Here is a 14,255-nt window from a genome sequence, read left to right as displayed (position 1 = left end):
ATGGATTACTCCAAGGACCTTCTCCAGAAGGGAGCAATCTCCAGGACAAAGAACTTGAAATTTCAGGGTCGTCTATTCAGCGTCCCAAAGAAAGGGACCGACAAAAGAAGGGTGATCTTAGACTTGTCCCGTCTAAACTTGTACATTCGTTGCGACAAGTTCAAAATGCTGACCATCTCTCAGGTGCGGACCTTACTTCCCCGTGGGGCCGTCACCACCTCTATAGATCTTACAGACGCCTACTATCATGTCCCGATAGCTCGGCACTTCCGACCATTCCTCGGCTTCAAACTAGGGAAAGAAGCCTACTCCTTCAAAGTAATGCCCTTCGGGCTAAATATAGCACCAAGGGTTTTCACGAAACTGGCGGAGGCAGTGGTGCAGGAGCTAAGATCCCAGGGTATATTGGTGGTGGCGTACCTAGACGATTGGCTAATCTGGGAGATGGACAAAGGCAAATGTATGAAAGCCACGGACAAGGTCATGTCTTTCCTGGAATATTTAGGGTTCAAGATCAACAGGACCAAGTCCCGGTTGACTCCGGAGTCCAAGTTCCAGTGGCTAGGGATTCATTGGGACTTGGATTCTCACACTCTTTCCATTCCAGCAGGAAAGAGAAAGGAGATTGCCAAGGCAACAAGACAATTCTTAAAGTGCAAAGAGACTTCGAGAAGGAATCAGGAGAGGATCCTAGGCTCGCTCCAGTTTGCCTCAGTCACGGACGTTCTGTTGAAAGCCAAGCTCAAGGACATCAATCGAGTTTGGCGTTCGAAGGCAAATGCCAAGTGTCGAGACAAGTTCGCCCGGATACCTCTGATTCTCAGAAAACGCCTGCGCCCATGGACAAAGGCCGCCAACCTAGCCAAGGAGTTACCGTTGCAGTTTCCTCCCCCGTCCCTAGTGGTGCATACGGACGCATCGCTGACAGGTTGGGGAGGTTATTCACAGCACGAGAAGGTTCAGGGAACTTGGTCACCTCACTTCCAAAACACTTCACATCAACATTCTGGAAGCTATGGCAGTGTTTCTGACTTTAAAAAAGCTCCGTCCTCCAAAGAAGACTCATATCAGGTTGGTCCTCGACAGTGCAGTAGTAGTACACTGTATTAACAGAGGTGGTTCAAAGTCAAGTCATGTAAACCACGTGATGGTAGCAATCTTTTCTCTAGCAGCCAAGAACACCTGGCATCTGTCGGCTACTCACCTGGCAGGAGTCCACAATGTAGTGGCAGACGCCCTGTCTCGGTCGGTCCCTCTGGAATCAGAATGGTCGCTGGACCAAGAATCCTTCAAGAGGGTTTGCCAAAGAGTACCAGGTCTAGAAGTAGATCTGTTTGCCACAGAGGCAAACCACAAGCTGCCTTGTTACGTAGCCCCCAATCTGGACCCTCTGGCATACGCTACAGACGCCCTGGGCATAGATTGGAACCAGTGGACGAAGATCTATTTATTCCCTCCAGTGAACCTTCTCCTGAAGGTGCTGCACAAGTTGAGATCCTTCGAAGGTCAGGTGGCTCTCATAGCCCCTCACTGGCCCAAGAGCAACTTGGTTTCCCCTTCTCCTGGAACTAGGTCTTCGCCCTCACCCTCTCCCGGACTTGAGACTATCGCAACAAGTTCAAACGAGGACTGTGTTCGATTCCTCAGGTCTTCACAAAACCTTAACTTTATGGATTTCATGAAGTTTGCAGGTAAGAGAGTAGGCGACATTGATCCACAGAACATGTTGTTCTTGGAGTCAGACAAGAGAGAGTCTACGCTTCGCCAGTATGACTCAGCAGTTAAGAAATTGTCTTCGTTCCTCAGAGAATCAAATATCAAAGTAATGACATTGAACGTGGCCATAACCTTCTTCAGGTCTTTGTTTGAACAAGGCTTGGCAGCTGCAACAATAACAACCACTAAGTCAGCTCTGAAAAAGATTTTTCTTCTCGGGTTTGGTATCAATCTAACCGAGTCTTATTTCACCTCTATCCCAAGGGCATGTGCACGTCTACGGCCCATTCACAGACCGTCGTCAGTGTCATGGTTTCTTAATGATGTTCTTAGGTTAGCCTCGGAAACAGACAACTTCAAATGTGATTACCAAACCATTTTGCGTAAAACTCTGTTCTTATTGAGTCTAGCTTCAGGTGCCAGAATATTAGAGCTGTCATCTTTATCTAGAGATGAAGCGCATATTGAGTTCCTTTCCTCGGGGGACGTGTTGCTTTCGCCAAATAAGCAATTTCTAGCTAAGAATGAAGACCCCTTGATGAGGTGTCTCCATGGAAGATTGTCCCGCTTCCGCAGGATCCATCGTTATGTCCTGTTAAAACTCTTAAGGACTATTTATCTAGGACGTCTACCTATTCCGAAGGCCCCCTTTTCATTAGAAAAGATGGTGGTACACTATCTCTAAAAGGCATTAGGCAGCAGATTTTATATTTTATCAAGAAAGCCAGCCCAGGTTCATTCCCCAAGGTGCATGACATTCGGGCAATAGCAACTTCTGTTAACTTCTTCAAATATATGGACTTTGATGATCTGAAGAAGTATACTGGTTGGAAGTCACCCTTGGTTTTCAAAAAGCATTACCTTAAGTCTTTAGAGGATCTTAAATATCATGCAATAGCTGCAGGAAGGCCAGTGTCTCCTACTGCTACATCATTATAGTACCGTCCTTGTGTCATATGAATCTTTTCAATTATGCCAGCCTCATTAACATTTTACCTACCTCAGCAAATGCCTTAGCTATTAGAATAAGTGTATAATCGTGTATAGTTTTACGTACATACAAATTATCTGTAATTATTTTATTATGTATGTGACTTGTTGCAAATGTTGCCACATGTTTTGGCTATATAGTATATTTTGTAAATAAATTGTATTTTTTCCAATTCTAAACTATTTTATTATTTCCTTTGATTTCATTAATATGGTTTTTCCTTTCAGGATAGTATATCTTGGTGTTTCTCTGGTACAATTTCACGAAGCAACACGGCTGAGCCCAGAAAAGGGATTTTGACGAAGGAAAAATCTATTTCTGGGCGAGGAAGCCGTGTCGCCCAGTGAAATGTGTCCCCTTTAGCACTATTTCTAGTAAAATATTGCTATGATACCAGAGAACTGCTAAATTGGACATGTCAGAAGTCTCTGACTCGCTCACCTAAATAAAAGGTGTCGGTATAGAACTGGGGCGAGTGTTAAACACTACCACAGCAACCCCTCCAATTAGCCTTTTCCTCATCAAAAGACCCTGAAAACGGGGAGCCGACCTATAGGTCACACCCAGCTACCCTGTTGAAGGGGACTGCGGCGTCATACTTATCGATAGCAAAGAAGCTTGGTGCACAGCAAAGGGGGGAAAAAAAGGAAAAAAGGGGGGGATTTCACTGGGCGACATGGCTTCCTCGCCCAGAAATAGATTTTTCCTTCGTCAAAATCCCTTTTATATCCTCCTGATCATCATGAAACAAAGCATAACATCATAGTTTCTCCCATAAACTCCATAATGTAGAATTCCCATTGGAAATCAGAAAGTTCTGTCAGTGACAATCTGAAAGATATAAGCTTGATTCAGATGCTGTAAATTGTGTATAATCTAATGCATGAACATCTTACTTTGCAGCTTCACTATCAGCAGACTGGGGTTAATCACTCACACCCAGTCACCTGACAGGCTTTGTAAACTCTTCAATTATCCATCAAATTAAGCACTACTACCTCCACTTTTTCATAACATTCCACTGAGCTATGGTGGGAATTCCTTAAGTCATGATTTCAATTCAAATAATTCTCTCTTTTGCCTCTTCATAGCCACACCAGCTTTCCATTTTCCAACAATTCCATCTTCCGGACAGGCAACTACATAATGAAGGTACATCTCCCCTTTGTGAAAACTTTTGGCTAGTAAGGGAAGGCAAGATTCGCATAATTCTTAACATGTCAGGATAAACTTTGTCCATACATATTGTTTTAAGTCTGCCATCCAGAACACCTATGAACAGTGGTACAAAGTTGAACCACACTCTGCTCACATTTCTGAGATGAGCATCAGTGAAACGTCCAATCACAACTGATAAGAACTGGCATCTGAGCTTCTTAATGAAGGAAAGCCTGTTTTACTTGCTGCCTAATCTCTCACAATGATACAAAAAGCAAATCAGCAACCCTATGGGAGGAAGAAAGCCTTCACCCTTTGATGTTACCTGTTATGACTAGTTGGCAACTTCCCAAGAGCTGAACAGAACCACAGCTAGAATTTGTGCATGGTGACCAAATGATTTTTTTTTTTTTTTACAAAGGAGCTGTTTCTGAAAACTAGTAACTGACAACACATGATGTTCCTCGTTGGACGAGTGGGTTATGTGCTCGCCAACTGATTCGGTAGTCCGAAGTTCGATTCTCCGCTCTGCCAACGTGGAATCAGAGGAATTTACTTCTGGTGATAAGAAATCCATTTCTCGGTGTAATGTGGTTCGGATCCCACAGTAAACTGTAGGTCCCATTGCTAGGTAACCAATTGGTTCCTGGCCACATAAAAATATCTAATCCTTCGGCCCAGCACTAAGAGAGCTGTTAATCTGCTCAGTGGTCTGGTTAAACTAAGATATACTTAACTTTTAGCTAACAACACGTTATCGGATGGGATGCAATAGGCAACTGACCACAAGTAACCGGTAAATGGTAGTTGTTCAAAAATTAGCGAAAAAATCGTTAGATATACGTACTAGAGTATTGAATTAGATAAAAACGGCCAGATTTTCAATCTAGCAGGTAGTGTAATTTTCTGGAGAAATTGCGTCTTTGTCTAGTGAAATGTTTAATGCTGTCATTTTCTCAAATAGGTAAATATTTCAGTAAATCGTTTACTGAAAACGTACCTATTTTAGTTACGCTATTGCTCTAATTTTTTTAAATAAACAATATCATACGAAAGACAACATTATAAGCAAGAGATATTGCTACATTTCTTGTGAATAAGTAAAATTAAAACTGAATATGATAACCATGATAAAAAAGACAGTTATGAATAAGCATAATGTTAGTAGTGTGTGTGTGTGTGTGTGTGTGTGTGTGTGTGTGTGTGTGTGTGTGTGTGTGTGTGTGTGTGTGTGTGTGTATATATATATATATATATATATATATATATATATAATATATGTTTATATATATATATATATATATATATATATATATATATATATATATATATATATATATATATATATATATATATATATATATATATATATATATATATATATATATATATATATATATATATATATATATATATACATATATATATATATATATATATATATATATATATATATATATATATATGCCTGTTTAAAATAATGATTTTCTTAACCCCAATACATAGAACATTATAATATCACCCAGGTACTACTGTATTAATATTAGCAGTTTTCATGTACAAATGAATACTGCTCCTTTTATTCTACAAAGATTATTCTTGAGGCCAGATTTTTTCCATATGAAAAATTAAAAAAAAACAACTTGTAAACACAAATGGATTGTCATAATATATCACTCAGATATTATACTAAGTTATCTTCATGTACATGTAATGATAGCTATAAGAAATAATAGTAGATAGGGTAGCGTAAAAACAGAGAGAGAGAATTAATCAAAGTACAGTGAAAATAACGATATAGAGAAGATAGAGAGAGAGAGAGAATTGAGTTTGGTGTGTGAGCCAGAATTTGATCATCAAAACTTTAGTCACAGGAAGTTGAACCATAACACCATCGCAATTAAAATCTTAAGACCATCATAAAATCTTTGACCTGTGACCTTGCACCATACTTACTCAGCTTCTAGCAACTATGCAGCTCTGCCTCCCGGAGGCATTAACATGTTAAATGATTGATTCCGCCTGGAAAAGGAGGAATTAACATGGTAACCCCACCTAAAAGGAGATGGGGAAAAGATACGGAAACACCACTCCACGAATCAAGAATCCAGTTGGGCGGAGAACCAGATCCTGCACCGCCTAAGGAGGTGGTGCCGAATTCGAACCGAGGGTGGCTCAAGTTGAGATTGACAGAAGAAGCCAGAGAGGATTGGCGGCCGTCGTTGAGTACAGAAGCAGAAATATTGCCAGTCCAACAAAAGATTTATAAGTTTTGTAGTTATATGTGTAACTCTAATTTTTTGCACAGTAAAGAAAGAAACTCTGCCGTTCCTCTCATTCAAACTTCTCCTGAGAGACTAAGCCTTAGCCTAATAAGATTACTAATCCAGAACAAACATTAAGAAGAAGCATAAAGTTAAAAACCAGACTGCAGAACGAATTATCAAGAAGAAAAAGCAGGTCAGCGATCATATAACTCGAACCTTACGAAAACGCACCACAAAAATAAGGGCACCACTGCATACCATAGAAATGAATAATGTTCCAGCAATTCTACATAGGTAATTCTTCTTCTCGAGACTGGAAACTCATTGCGTCATCAAGGGAAAAAATTCTAGCAGGTTGCAAACAAACACTTAAAAAGTATTGCCCATTAGTTAATAATAATAAGTACCTGTCTAGCCAGGTGATAAGCGATGCTTGTCCCAGCAATCCCTCCACCGATGATGAGTGTGTCCACGGATTCGTAACTCGTCTGGCTGTCTGATCTGTAAAACAAAAACAACGAAATTATTACAGAACGTAAATAAAATACGATCAAAGAGCTGGCAATGTTATTTTCCACATTCGATAATTGGACGACTTGCAAGTTACTTTTGTAAAATAGAGTAATTGCAGTTATCAAACGTGTCTGTCATTCACACATATGTTTGAAAAACTGGAAAAATAATTTGTAACAACAGAATGGGCTGGAATACTAACAAATATATAATCTCTCTCTCTCTTGGACGTCCGTAATTTAAACAGGTACACATGAAAAAAATCATAACAACAAAATGTGAAGGAATAATAACAATATAAATGCACTCTCTCTCTCGGGAGAGGAGAAAATTAATGAAGCCCTTTTTTTTTCTACATTAACCAAGTCATTTAGATGAGAGATAAGACATAACCCATTGCTCACTTTCTTGGTAATAATAGGAATGAGCAATTTTTTTTTCTCTGAGCAAAATATATATATAAGTGGATTTATTCTTCATTCACACGCAAAATCATACTTCACGTCCTTTTTTTCCTCACGTAATTTCATGTATATATCCTTGTGAAGAATGAAGTTGATGACGAGACAATTCATAGGACAAATGTTCTAAACGTTGGTGTGACACTTCAAATTTCAAAATTTCAAAATTTCAAAATTGGAAAATCAGAAGTTCATGAGGATGATGCATCCTACAATTCTCCTTGCATTATAGTATATTTTTCCTAGCCATTCGTTAAGTTATTAATTTATTTCTTTTTAATACGTGGGATCTCATCTTTCTGTTATTCCCTTTACCTCCTCTTAGTTCTTCGTAATGAAAGCCATATTCTTTGGAGAAGACTGCTGGGCCTTGACCCAGGCTGAAAACCTACACATCTCTTGGAGAAAGGCCACAGACAGGGCCTGAAAGTACTCGAGTGTTGAGTAAAATAAAATGTAAATACTTACAAGTAAACACGTTATACAAAGTAATTTTGTGGGTTTCTTTTTCATTCTTTGGAATGTTAAATGTCAAGTTGATGGCCCCTCTGGTGGGCTTGTTCCATATGGATAGGCTTCATCTCCTGAATAATAATAATAATAATAATAATAATAATAATAATAATAATAATAATAATAATAATAATAATAATAATAATAATAATAATAATAATAATAATAATAATAAAGATGCTTGCAAGTGTGAAACATCTGCATTACGACATCTGACTGATTTACGTCAAAACAACGCCCAAAATTAGATTGCAAACATCTAACATCATTACCAATCATAAGCAGATCCCAAGATACCAACCTTTAACTCCACGAATGTACTAATGAAAAGGATTAATATCTTCCTATTGACTTTATGCTCTTCTGTTTATCGTTCCACTTTTTTGTCTCGACAAATTTATTGAACTGGGAAGATTGACAATCTATTATATTCATAGTATCAATAGCCAATGAAATTAACATATCAAGAACAGCCTAATTATTATTATTATTATTATTATTATTATTATTATTATTATTATTATTATTATTATTATCATTATTACTATTATTCAGAACATGAATCCCTATTCATATGGAACAAGCCCACCAAAGGGGCCAACGACTTGAAATTCCAGCTTTCACAGAATATGGTGTTCATTTGAAAAAAAAAATTAAAAGTAACAGAAGGTAATATGAAATACAGAAAGAAGAGATCAGTTATTAGAAAAGAACAATAATAAATTAACTAACTAAAATGTCAATAGATAAAAATATAAATGATTAAAAATACAGGGAGAATTGTCTCATCTTTGCTTGTGCAACATATTTTGTTTGACACGAATATGAACGTTTGATGTGATTATGAATTCTTGAAAGGGAATCATTAAAATCTTTACATTTTCTGTTTCTACTCCCTGTGAGGAGTTATGCTATTTCCTCACAATTACTGATGATTTGAAGAGTCTTAATACTGCCCGTTTGACCTGCAGTGTGCCACGTGAGGTGCACTAATGGCACAAACCCCCAACGGGGGAAATGCAAATACGTTTGGCTCCATTCTGGATGGACAATGAGGCATTGCTTTAGAGAACACAAGCTTACAGCGTCAACCCTAAATCCTTGTAAAGTTCTGGAGCCTTTCGTGTTGCATAGCAGAGATCAATTAACTGGCACAAAGACAATAGGCAGTCCCCGGGTTACGTCAGGTCCAGGTTAAGTTGTTCCGGACTTGAGGCGCTTGCCTCATGGCGCTGTTTACCTGCTTTACAGCGCTATATTTGCCGAGTTGAATGTAGAATTTAGGCCAAAGGCCAAGCACTGGGAGCTACTGTAACCTGGACTTACAGCGCTGTTGATATTCATTCCCATTATAATTACGATGATTCGGGCTAAGCCAATTTTCGGCTTACAGCGCCCTGCCGGGAACGGGACCCCCGACGTGACCTGGGGGACTGACTGCCTGTACTTTTATCTCTGGCGATGAGTTTCGGGATTTCGTCATGAAATTCACCAAGGAACTTCTACGCTGAAGTTGGAGTATCTTGTTTACGCAAACACTTATACTGAGATAACCAAAGGGAGATTAGATACTATTTCCCATCAGATTTTCAAAAAACAATGCAAAACACGTGACGAACTTTGTCTGTAATCACGGCACTCTTAATCAAACCTAAACTCAATAAACAAAAAACTGATATTTACAGTTTTTATGAAGCTACAGATTTAATTAAGTGCTATCTCATGATCTACGAAAATTTCAATCAAGAGATCACACAGAGCACCAATATATATATATATATATATATATATATATAGATATCTATATATATATAATATATATATATATTATATATATATAATATATAATACCTAGAGACCTCCAGGGGATGTCCATGATACAACGATTAAAACTGATAAATTTATTCCAAGAAATGTTTCGCACATGAAATTCTCTGTGCATCATCAGTCTGTGAAAGATAAAGACACATTTATAAATAACAAACAATAAAAGTGTAAATAACAGCTATTCACATATATTAAAAATAGTCTTAAAATTACATAAAAGAACAAAGTAAAAATGAAAAACAGGTTAAAAGAGACTGCTTAAACACCAACCGTTCATTGTGAGGAGAGAAGATGGAATGAACTAAGACAAGTTAAAAGTAACGACTTCAACTATGCCAGGTACAGAGTTGCTGAGGACGTGATACTGTTAAGAGAGGGAACAAGCCTCTTGATATATAAAGACTCAAGGGTGGTTAAATGGTCAGGATGTTTGACATGGTCTATTATGGAAAACTGTTCTTTTTGTACTTCAATTTTGCAATTAAAAGCACGATTTCTGATGTTGGAAAATTGCTCTCACTTGGGCTTCAGCTTTCGCACTGGTCAGAGAATAAAACAACCTGAATTTTCCAACATCAGAAATCATGCTTTTAATTGCAAAATTGAAGTACAAAAAGAACAGTTTTCCATAATAGATCATGTCAAACTTCCTGACCATTTAACCACCCTTGAGTCTTTATATATCAAGAGGCTTGTTCCCTCTCTTAACAGTACCTCTCTTAACAGTAACACGTCCTCAGCAACTCTGTACCTGGCATAGTTGAAGTCGTTACTTTTAACTTGTCTTAGTTCATTCCATCTTCTCTCCTCACAATGAACGGTTGGTGTTTAAGCAGTCTCATTTTTACTTTGTTCTTTTAAATAATTTTAAGACTATTTTTAATATATGTGAACCTGTGTTTTTTTACACTTTTATTGTTTGTTATTTATAAATGTGTCTTTATCTTTCACAGACTGATGATGCACAGAGAATTTCATGTGCGAAACGTTTCTTGGAATAAATTTATCAGTTTTAATCGTTGTATCATGGACATCCCCTGGAGGTTTTATATGTGTATTCACTGACCTGCTATATATATATATATATATATATATATATAGATATATATATATATATATATATATATATTTAGTCAATTAGACACTATCAAATGGATCTAACTAGATTCCCCAAGAAAGAAATAAATCTTACTATATATCCCCAGCAAGAAAAAAAAACTATTTCCCCCCCAAAAAAAATTAATTCTAACTAGATCCCAAAGCAAAAAAGTCCAACTATAAAATATATATATATATTATAGTATATAATATATAATATATACATTATATATATTTATATATAACATAAAATATAAATTTGTCCCGCGCAAAAAGAACTAACTAGATATATAAATAAAATAAATATATAAATAAATAAAAAAAATTGGTTCCAGCAAAAATTGTAACTATATTCCCAAGCAAAAAAAAAAGCAAAAAAATGGTTCCCAGCAAAATGACAGCAAAAAAAATTATATATATATATATATATATATATATATATATATATATATATATATATATATATATCTAACTAGATCCTCAGCAAATTACAAAACCAATTTATGAATTTGATAGGCAAACGAGAAGGAACGAATGTGAATGTCGAAACCCCACATTATGATTATAAACATTATTCCTTCAGACGGTCGGGACAGGATACCATTAGGATTCTATTTGTGTCCTCAGCTCTCTAAGTCCAAGGATCGATTTCCTCCCCTACGTCGTGACGTTGGGAGGTGGTATCTCCTCCTATATGCCACCAAGACGGCCTCCTGAGTGTATGTGTGGGGGGCGGGGGGAGGTAGGGGGGGTCTTTGTCTATTGTCGTGTGCTTGTGTGTGTGCTTTTGTGTGTGTTTGTATGGGTGCTTGGGATATCCGTGTGCGTATAGAATGCGTACATGTCATAGAGACTACATCAGGACTATGTATTATAATTAATATATATATATATATATATATATATATATATATATATATATATATATATATATATATTGTTACTACTCTCCTGCAGCCACTGCACTTCTATATTTCACCAAACTTTCACACACTCACCACCCGTCTCCTATTGCCCATTGAAAATAATAACTTATAAATATATCTGATTCCATTACATTACAAAAAAATTTTTTTTAATGAGTATTGTGAATACATTCTTCCCCAATTAATGGAGTACTGTTATGTGTCAGCGTCACACCAAAATCTTCGGTAAACAGAGTCCTCCAAGGTGGGGAGATTGGGCACTCATTGGTTAGATGCCCAGAGACCGTTTCAAGATAAGGCAAGAGGAAAACAGGTTGCTGAGGTGAGTAAGGTGTTTCGAAAGATGGGAAAGGTGCAGTACAATACCCAAAATAAATCGTACTTATCAGTATTTGGCTTTGACTTTAATTCGGTAACTCTGATGGCTGCAAAAATCAAAGAGGTTGAAGATTTCAATATTCCAAATACATACATACGTACATACATATACTCACACACATATACAAAAAAGTAGTCAGTACCTAAATGAATTATCTTCCTTAATCAGATTACTGAAAGGTAAGTTTCTACCTTTTATTACGTAAGTGTATGTATGTATGTATGCATGTATACTTCCATGACTCATACGAGCTAATAAAAAATAAAAAGGAAAAAAAAAATATGCATCTCAGTGACAGCATACCTACTGCAGCTCACGTGGACACCACCAGCCGTGAGAGCCAGTTATATCTGGTATATACCAGTTTAGTCAAAACAGATTAGAGGAGATATGGAGAACAGATATGAGAGAAGTAGGTATCCTGAGAACAGGGAATTCCGTTTTCTCAAGATTAGGGTACATGATGATATTATCAGATGGAGACGTGCCGAAGGTTATAGTCTTAAGGTGGGTACACACGTGCGAACCGAACCTTGTATTGTAACCGATTCTTGTAACAAAAACGCAAGTGTGGACGGTTCCTCGAACCCGAACCCCGAACCCGCGAGGTTCGAGGCTCGGTTCGCCCTCCGTCCCGCCAATTGTCGGTTTTTGGGCCCCGCATCAAAGGGAGGTCTCTTTGAACGTTACGCCATGTGTGGACGGGACCTGTATGACACGCGTAACAACAGAGGTTGCTGAACTTGTTAACACCGACTATGAACAAGACCGTCCATAGTAGAGTCCCTTGTTTTGGTCAGTCAGTACGTATATGTCTACCATGGCTGATTGAAGTGACGAAGAGGTCCTTCAATTTATTAGCTATTACGAAGAAAAGACTTCACTGTGGCCAGAAACTTCTTGGAATCTCAAGTCAGCGAGTAATTCCCGACCACTGTATTCTACCCTTCTAGTATATAACCTTGATTGCCTCCATCTTCTTTTATTTCGCTTCATCTTCGTTAAATAATGTGTATAAATGTACGCGGCAGCTGCTACTTGCATGGTGGCCATCGTCGGTAAACAACCCGGACAGAGACAGACTGGTGATCGCAGTGGATTGAAATGAAGTTACGTGCTTAACGTGGTTACGGTTCGTCCTCTACATTTTGACACCTTGTAACCGTATATGCGTAACTCGGTTACGCATACAAGGTTCGGCTCTCACGTGTGTACCCACCTTTATGTAGACATAATTAGACAGCAGACTTTAGACCAATAGATGTCTATTTGCTAAAAGGACGAAATATGGTATATATACAAGTACCCATGAACAGGCATTAAATTTATGTTTTCACTAAAGATATGAGAGCAATTTTAAGCGCGATAAGTTACAGCACCCAGCCTTAAAGAGAGAGAGAGAGAGAGACGTATTTATAAACGTTGGAAGGAGTCGGTCTAATGAATGAGGCACCAGCTTCTTGTTCCTAAGGGAAGGAAGTCTCACAGTTCCCTAGTAACGAGCAAAAAGATATCTGCATAGGACGTCTTTGCACTTAAAAAAAAAAGGGGGGGGGGGCAATATTGCTCACTTTAAGCATACTAAGTGCACAGTCAGGTTGCTTTGATGTCTACAGCTCTTAAACAATGTCTTTTGTGAAGGTTTTTACCAAGGTTATTTGGTATAAGTTAGTTTAAGATTGTCATGTCATTCCCACTGACTTGGCCTTGACAAGTTACTCAACTAGTTGCTAACGTGTACCACCTCTCTCTCTCTCTCTCTCTCTCAATTAGCTTTCTGTTTGTTCACCGCTGCTCAGTAACAACTCTGTTCTACGAACAGGATCTGGTCGAATTTGGAAACCCTGTTGACATCTGAATCTGACTTAACTGACGCGAGTTATTCTGTTTCACAACAGCATTATTAATTTTAATAATTTTCGAACTGAAAATACCCTGATATAATTGTTTGTCACCCACAGAGGCCGATAATTGCACATAATGAACCCTCACCGCCAGCTAGGCTCAGGCACATAAAGCACAGCGGAGTGCCGGACGCCATAAACAAGCTTTGGTCTACGTCAAAACTGAAAGTGTCATTGTTTTCAAACTAGGCTCGTTAAATGCCTGATATAAAACGCAGCTCTATTCATTCGAACTTCGGCGACGTCATGCGTTTATTGGTGACGCTGCTTTGATATGAGAGAGAGAGAGAGAGAGACGTTAAACATTTATTTTGTTAGACCGAAACTCAAGTCACTATAGGCGAATTATTCGCCACTGGATGGCGTTACTGACAGTCTAATTTTCATCGAAACTCTTCACTGATGATAAATATTAAAAACCAATACGACATATAACGCCTATGAATAAGCAAAACATCCTAGATAACGTAAATACAATGAAAAATACGACGAAAGCGGTTTA

General features: G+C 37.8%; 1 protein-coding gene across 2 annotated transcripts in view; it reads right to left on the bottom strand.

The window, feature by feature from the left end:
• Positions 1 to 14,255, bottom strand: part of LOC135213178 (dimethylglycine dehydrogenase, mitochondrial-like) — a 39,031-nt gene that overhangs the window by 22,004 nt on the left and 2,772 nt on the right. For both annotated transcript variants that reach the window (XM_064247138.1, XM_064247140.1), the window contains exon 2: positions 6,540 to 6,633. In XM_064247138.1, the coding sequence (XP_064103208.1) occupies positions 6,540 to 6,633 (94 nt within the window). The remainder of the gene's footprint in view (positions 1 to 6,539; positions 6,634 to 14,255) is intronic.

This window comes from Macrobrachium nipponense, chromosome 42, assembly GCF_015104395.2.
Source record: "Macrobrachium nipponense isolate FS-2020 chromosome 42, ASM1510439v2, whole genome shotgun sequence".
NCBI lineage: Eukaryota > Metazoa > Arthropoda > Malacostraca > Decapoda > Palaemonidae > Macrobrachium > Macrobrachium nipponense.
The sequence above is the reverse complement of the archived record's forward strand: the minus strand, read 5'-3'. Positions and strand labels throughout refer to the sequence as shown.